Source organism: Lemur catta, chromosome 3, assembly GCF_020740605.2.
Source record: "Lemur catta isolate mLemCat1 chromosome 3, mLemCat1.pri, whole genome shotgun sequence".
NCBI classification, from domain to species: Eukaryota; Metazoa; Chordata; class Mammalia; order Primates; family Lemuridae; genus Lemur; species Lemur catta.
The window spans coordinates 110598330-110606256 of NC_059130.1; the positions used below are offsets into that span (position 1 = coordinate 110598330).

General features: G+C 44.6%; 1 protein-coding gene across 1 annotated transcript in view; it reads left to right on the forward strand.

The window, feature by feature from the left end:
* Positions 1–7674, forward strand: part of LUZP1 (leucine zipper protein 1) — a 77157-nt gene extending 69483 nt beyond the window's left edge. The window contains exons 3-4 of the mRNA XM_045546061.1: positions 2470–5648; positions 7491–7674. Coding sequence (XP_045402017.1) covers positions 2589–5648; positions 7491–7646 — 3216 coding nt within the window. The 5' untranslated portion in view covers positions 2470–2588 and the 3' untranslated portion in view covers positions 7647–7674. The remainder of the gene's footprint in view (positions 1–2469; positions 5649–7490) is intronic.
* The last annotated feature ends 253 nt before the right edge of the window (positions 7675–7927 follow it).

The following is a 7927-nucleotide window of genomic DNA, read 5'->3' on the forward strand; positions in this document are numbered from 1 at the left end:
AAGCCATTCATGAGGAATCTGCCCTCATGACCCAAACACCTTCCACCAGGCCAATCTCACTCAACATGAGATTTGGAGGGGTCAAAAATCCAAACCGTATCAATATCTCTCAACAACTCTTGAAAATTCTTAGTGAGTATCTCTTCAAATATTGCCTGTTCCCATTCTCTATTCCATTCTTTTGGATTGCCTGTTAAACTTCCTCATTTTGGATCTTTTAATTTTTATTTCCCTGGTTAACATCTCTTTCTCTTTTTCTGTTTGCTTTTTTTTAACTGTGTACTGCCTTTTGTAATTGCACATCTCTTCTTGACCACTATTTTTCTTTTTATGTACATCTAATGTGCTACTTCTTTTTTCTGTTTCTAGCTGTTCTATTTGGTTAATTTTCACATCTTCTGATCTTTGTTGGTAGTATCGTATTCCTTTCTCCTGTCTTTCTTTCCTTCTTTTTTAACTGTAAACAGTGGAATGCACTTATTTTATGGTCTCTTAATAATCTTATTAATTTTGGTTCTTATTGGTATAAACCTGCTTTGCTCTGTCATAGTGAAAGATTGGTCTTTATGTGTTTTGTAATTTGGAATTATAAACTCAGGTTTGGCTGGACTTTATCTGTGGGAATCTTATGTGACCTCAGTAGAGAGTATCTCCCTTCAGAGTACTTTTCTTTACTCAGTTAAGTTTCCCAGGGATATTACCAGGCCGAGACCATTTTATGTTAGTTTCTCAGTGAGAGCAGAATTGGTCCCAGACCACTCACATAGTGTAAATTTGAACTCAGAACTTAAGTGAGAGCAGGCCCAAGATTATAAATTCTCTGGTGATTCTCTTCTCTTTCCCCGCTAACTAACTCGGCCCGAGTCCTGTTATCTCCCTATGTCAGGGAGGTGATATTTTTTCCCCACTAGTCTACAGTTTTCCCTGAAGCTGTGGTTGTCCAATAGTCTTTGCTTTAGACTGAGGACTGGGGTCTCATTTTCAACTCACCACCTCTGTCGGGTTCAAACCCTGTCTCATATACGTGGCACAACTGTAAGAATCCAAGTTCTGTAGTTCTGGAGACCTGCAAAACCCTGTTAGGACAGTTCAGTGGTAGTTTAAATTTACTGTTCTGTGTTTTCCTTTAGTCTTCTTTTCTTGTGGTTTTAACTGGGATGTCTCTTACTTTCTGTGACATCAAGTATAAATTTAACATGATTGTTATATTCTACTCAATATTTTTAGGTGTTGACAGTATATAAGAGGTTTTCCAGGTTATCTGGGTTGCCCTATGGGTGGAAGTCTATTGTCTGCCTTTTAATTTTGTAGAACTTATTGTTCATGAAGAGCGTTTTTTTCCCCTTTGTTAAATTAGCTAAAATACATCTATTAATCCATCCTACTATTTTAAAAAGGAGGAAATTACATACGAAACTAAAGTCTACTTTGACTTTTCCCTTTCCTTAAAGTAACCTAAGATATATTTGGTGTATATTCCAGTGCAATGGTTTTCAAAGAAACAATTCAGTCTTCACATTAGCCTGAATGTCTGGAACATTTCTGTTACAATGTCAAAGGATAAATTTTGTAGAAGCCATCTGTTGGCTGGCCAGGGCCAGGTCATACCTGAATTCTACTTACAGTTATACCCAAACTTTTGGGAGAAGAGATGTTGAAAACGGATGTGGGAAGATTGTTTTAGTATATCATGAAGCTCACCATTTATATAGCAAGGCAGGTGGCTTACTTTATATCACTTTTCTTTTTTTCTTTTTTTTTTTTTGAGACAGAGTCTCACTCTGTTGCCTGAACTAAAGTGCCGTGGTGTCAGCCTAGGTCACAGCAACCTCAAACTCCTGGGCTCAAGTGATCCTCCTGCCTCAGCCTCCCAAAGTAGCTGGGATTATAGGCATGCACCACCACGCCTGGCTAGCTTTTTCTATATGTTTTTAGTTGTCTAGTTTAATTTATATCACTTTTAAGTCACAATAGCTCACAAGAGAGAACTTTTTAAAATAATAATCTTAGATTATTTAGTGCTTTGTTACCAAGAGCTTTCCATGTATTATCTCAGAACAACACTCGGGAGAGATATGGTAGACATCATTATCCCCATTTTACAACTAAGTAAAACTGAGGCTCAGTTTACTTAGTTAATGACATGTAGAAAGGTTAATAACTCTCCTGAGATTAGGCAGGTGGCAGATGGTGAAGATTTTTTATACCCTGCCATGAGAATTGAGGCCTTCTTCTACTTTTTGCCCTGCTGCCCACTGGTGATATTCTTCATTAGGGTGAAACTCTAGGTATCAGCTCAGTATTGCCCATAAAGAATCAGTGGGTTTTTCTGTAGGTTCATTCAACAAATTTGAGCACCTGCTATGTCCTAGGTGCAAGGATTACAGATAGGAGATCTTTTTACAACTGGGAGCTAAAGTACAGGTTTTAGATTTGCTGACTAATATGCTTTCTACTTTCTTTCTGTAGTCAAATAATGGTCTCCACCTGCCAAAGAAGGTTGTGGTTGCCAAGAGAAAGGTAACCATTTCTCATCCCCTCGAGTGGAATTGGATGCCTCTAGGAGCCCACATTGGTTGGCAGTAGACATGGCTGAATTTGCAAGCTACAAGGAGACTGCCTCCAGCCGCCACTTGCGGTTTAAGTTACAGAGTCTAAGCCGCCGCCTTGATGAATTGGAGGAAGCCACAAAAAACCTCCAGAAAGCAGAGGATGAGCTCCTAGATCTCCAGGACAAGGTGATTCAGGCAGAAGGCAGCAACTCCAGCATGTTGGCCGAGATTGAAGTGCTGCGCCAGCGGGTGTTGAGAATTGAAGGTAAAGATGAGGAAATTAAGAGAGCAGAGGATCTGTGTCATCTGATGAAGGAGAAACTTGAAGAGGAGGAAAACCTAACTCGGGAGCTGAAATCTGAGATTGAACGGCTTCAGAAACGAATGGCGGAATTAGAGAAGCTGGAGGAGGCCTTTAGCAGGAGTAAGAATGACTGTACCCAGCTGTGCCTGAGCCTGAATGAGGAGAGAAATCTGACCAAGAAAATCTCCTCTGAGCTGGAAATGCTGAAAGTCAAAGTGAAAGAACTGGAATCTTCTGAGGACCGCCTGGATAAAACTGAGCAGAGTTTAGTGTCAGAGTTAGAAAAGTTGAAATCATTAACTCTGAGCTTTGTAAGTGAGAGAAAATACTTGAATGAAAAGGAGAAGGAAAATGAGAAATTGATAAAAGAACTCACTCAAAAACTAGAGCAGAACAAAAAAATGAACCGAGATTATACAAGGAATGCCTCTAATCTGGAAAGAAATGACCTACGGATTGAGGATGGTATCTCTTCTACACTGCCATCCAAAGAATCAAGAAGGAAGGGCACTCTGGACTATCTAAAGCAGGTAGAGAATGAAACAAGAAATAAATCAGAAAACGAAAAGAACCGAAATCAGGAAGACAACAAAGTCAAAGACCTTAACCAAGAGATTGAGAAACTTAAGACGCAAATCAAACATTTTGAATCTTTGGAAGAAGAGCTTAAGAAAATGAGGGCCAAAAATAATGATCTTCAGGATAATTACCTAAGTGAACAAAATAAAAATAAATTCTTAGCCAGCCAGCTGGAGGAAATAAAGCTACAAATAAAGAAACAGAAAGAGTTAGAAAACGGGGAGGTAGAAGGGCAAGATGCTTTCCTGTCCAGCAAAGGGAGACACGAGAGGACTAAGTTCAGAGGCCACGGGAGTGAGGCATCTGTGAACAAGCACACATCCCGGGAACTGTCTCCTCAGCATAAGCGGGAAAGGCTCCGAAACAAGGAGTTTGCTCTCAACAATGAAAACTATTCTCTCAGCAACAGGCAGGTTTCCTCTCCCAGTTTCATCAACAGGAGGGCAGCAAAAGCTTCTAATCCAGGGGCAGGTACAGACAGTGGGACTCAGGAAACAAAGAGAACTGAAGACCGATTTGCATCTGGATCCTCTCAGAGTGAAGGGAAGAAGTCCAGGGAGCAGCCGTCAGTACTTAGCCGCTACCCCCCAGCTGCTCAGGAGCACAGTAAAGTTTGGAAGGGGACTCCCAAGACAGGCACTGAGAGTGGATTGAAGGGAAAAGTAGAGAAGACAACACGAACATTTAGTGACACTATTCATGGATCTGTTCCCAGTGACACACTGGGTAGAGCTGACAAGGCTTCTGACACCTCTGAGGCAGTGTTTGGCAAGAGGGGACAGGTGCCTGGCAATGGAAGTCAAATAACTCAGGCTGCAGACTCTGGCTGTTCTAAGGCCATTGGAGCTCTGGTTTCATCTCGAAGATCCTCCTCAGAAGGGCTCTCTAAAGGCAAAAAGGCTGCCAGTGGCCTAGAGGCTGATACCAGTTCCCCAAATTCTAAGGCTCCTATTTTATCAAAGTATCCTTATAGCTCTAGAAGCCAAGAGAACATCCTCCAGGGCTTTTCAACTCCAAATAAAGAAGGAGTTGATCAACCCATAGCAGTTATGATGGAAGACAGCAGTCAACATGAAGCCTTGAGGTGTCGAGTCATCAAATCCAGTGGCAGAGAGAAGCCAGACTCAGATGACGACTTGGACATAGCATCTCTTGTTACTGCCAAGCTGGTAAACACAACCATCACTCCAGAGCCAGAGCCCAAGCTACAGCCTAACTCTAGGGAAAAGGCCAAATCCCGAGGGGGACCTAGGACCTCCCCATTTGAGAATGATAAAGATACTGGAATAGAAATTGAATCTGTGAAATCTGTCAGAGCATCCACCAGTGCCGCGGAATTGCCAGATGCCAATGGTGCTGGGATAAAAAGCCAAAGGCCATTTAGCCCCAGAGAGGCCTTGCGGTCTAGAGCTGTCATCAAACCTGTTATCATTGATAAGGATGTGAAAAAAATCATGGGAGGATCTGGAACTGAGGCTGTGTTGGAGAAACAGAAACCTACCTCCAAAACAGGGCCAAACAAAGTGACAAGCAGCATTACTATCTACCCCTCTGACAACAGCAGCCCTAGAGCCACCCCAGGTGAGGCCCCAAGGGAGAGGCACACGTCCACCAGCAATATCCAGGTTGGGCCACCAGAGCTCACTTCAGTTAGCAACCATGTCAACTCCCCCTTTGAGCTCTCCATTCATAAACATGATATCACCCTGCAGCTCACAGAAGCTGAGCGAATGGGAGATGGGCCCCTTAAGAACAGGCCAGAAACAGTGGTCTCTCGGAGCAGCATTATAATCAAGCCATCGGACCCTGTGGAGAGGAATAGCCATGCACCCCCAGCGGAGACAATCAGGTGGAAAAGCCATAGTGTCCCTTCAGAAGTGGGCTCCTCGGATGCCAGACACGTTACCGTGCGGAATGCCTGGAAGAGTAGGCGAGACTTGAAATCTTTAGAAGACCCCCCAACTCGAATAGGTAAAAACATGGAAGCCACCAATGCCTACACCCAGAGGTCTTCCACAGACATCTCAGAACTTGAACAGCCCAGATCCCACCTTTTGGAGCAGGGCATTCGAAGGGTAGGAAATTCAGGGGATGCCCTCGAGCTCTCCTCCAGAAGGACCCAAAGTAGCCTCACTGTGTCGGAGGTGCTCACCCGTCGGAATCGGGTAGGAGACACTGTCACGGCTGCAGCCTGGAACCACTCAACAGGCACAGTGAGTCCCATTTCTTCCCCTCTCTCCCCCTTTGCTCCCCTTTGTCTCTCCCTTTTCCTCCTTTCCTTTCTCCCCTCTGCTCTGGCCTGTATGACCCAGGATTCTGGGAACCATGGGGTTGGGAAACACTGAGTAAAACTGGTAGCTCAGAGAACTAACTAACTGTTGAAGATCAGGTGAGTTTGACCTGAGGAAGGTTTTTGGCAGAGAGCAACATAATTTTCCAAAATCCCTTTTCCAATTTGTCTTCTCCATTTTTCCCTCTTATATGAAGGTGAGGCAAAAGGAAATATGTCTGTTCTCTTGGTTTGCCAGAGCAGCCAAAGGAGCTCCTCTCTTACGGTCTCACAGAGCAGCACCTGGAAACACCAGCTACAGCTGATGGGAAGCTCTGGGTGACAGGACGAGGCCCAGTGCCTCTTCTGTAGCGTACAGAGATGGGACCAGTTAAACAAGTTCTTGGCTGCCTCACTTAGACAGCAGATCTTCACAGGCTGCCAGCACACAGGGGATGAGAGCTAGGGCTCACGCTGGGCCTACTTTATAAGCTTTATACCCAAGTCCGAGTGATACTTCTTTTGCCCCAGACAGCTGTCGATCTCATTGTATCATCAGTCTGAGGGCAGGGCTGGTTCAGTATGGTACTTTACAGGTTAGATAAATCCAGAGCCACCTGCCTTAGGTGTGTGTGGGTCAGTGTCAGAACATCCCCCAGGAATGTCGTTTAGATGTGGAACCTGTGATGATGAAAAACATCTTGGACCTAGACACACTGTTCATTAAAAAGGCAAGTGACCGTGTTAACTTGAAAAGCCCTGTAAGTCTTTATAGGGTTATTAACACTTGACAAAGTACTTTTCTACCCACTATCTCATTCGGTCCCTCAAACAGCCCTGTGGACAGATATTATCCCCATTTTTCAGATATAGAAGCTAAGGGTCAGAGACACAAGGTGCCTTATCCAAGGTCACCCAAATGAATTAGTGAAAGAGCAAAGATTTGAATCCAAGTTTCCTATCTCTAAATCCAGTGCCCTTGCTTGCTACACTGGGTGGGAAACCTATGGCCTTAAGGCCTTATGTGGCCCTCCCCTTTGTTAAAAGGATTTGCTCTATAAAATTTGGATTAAGTCAAAAGGCTGCACTCAAGGATCCAGAAGGCCACATGTGGCCCCAAGGCCACAGGTTCCCCACCCCAATTTCTTTCTCACACTTGTGTTTTTCTTTGATCTGCATTTGCTTGGGAGGACGAAGGAGAATATTAAAAAAAAAAAAAAAAAAAAGTAGAATTCTAGAAGAGGAGAGGGAGAAAGATGGCTATTTAAGGCCCCCGAAGCTTTGGACATCTGAGAGAGATTTCAGATGAGGAACAAGCATAGAATATAAAAGGGAAAGCGTGTGAGGTTTTTGGTAGTTTATAGGTGGGACGTAGAGAAAGCTGTCCAATCCTCTTTTCAGCCCTCTCCCCAAGGAAATAGATCTTATCCCCAAAAGCTTGAAGCCTGCATGTACAGAACTCAAGGTCTGCTGGTGCCTACTTAGGGGTACCACTTCCACTCCCCCATTTCAGGCCCTGTCTTTAATAGGACTCATGTTCAGTTGTGAACCTCCTTGTCTATCCTGGTTGTTCCCAGCAGCTTGGAGTTCTAGTCTATCCTGATTTCCAGGGAACTTACTTATTGGCCTCTACTCAGGCAAAAGCACGTCTTTGCAGTTATGCTACAGTCTGGGCTGTATCTTCCTGTGCCAGGTTGGAGAGGACCCATTGGGGTAAGAGGGGAGGGTGTCTTAATTCCTCACTATACTGTCCTCCACAGCTCACTTTTGTTATATATTGGCACAGGAGGAAGGTGAAGACTGCACACTGAGTGTCTACAAGCGACTGCACAATTCCCTGGAACAGTCAGAACTGCCCATGAAGCAGGGGCTGCCAGAGTCTGGACGAATACGGGCTGAGGAACGCTTACGGCCAACCAGGCCCTGTGCTGAGGAAAACTGAGCCAGCTGGATGAGGTCTGCTGTCACTCCTGCTCTTCCACCTTCCTGCTCTATGAAGGATCCAAGGCCAGTTGACCAGGCTAGACACAAGGCCTTGGCTGGGAGAGACCACGATAGAGAGCCAGGCTATGGCTCAGGTAATTTTTGCCAGTTGGCCAGAGGGAATCAGACTACAAGCTGGACAGTCACCCAGGACCAGCCTTCCCTGATGCATGAGTCCTCTTCTCCTTGTCCCTGTTCCCCAGGTAGTATGGATCATCTTGGCCCCCAAATGGGGAAAGA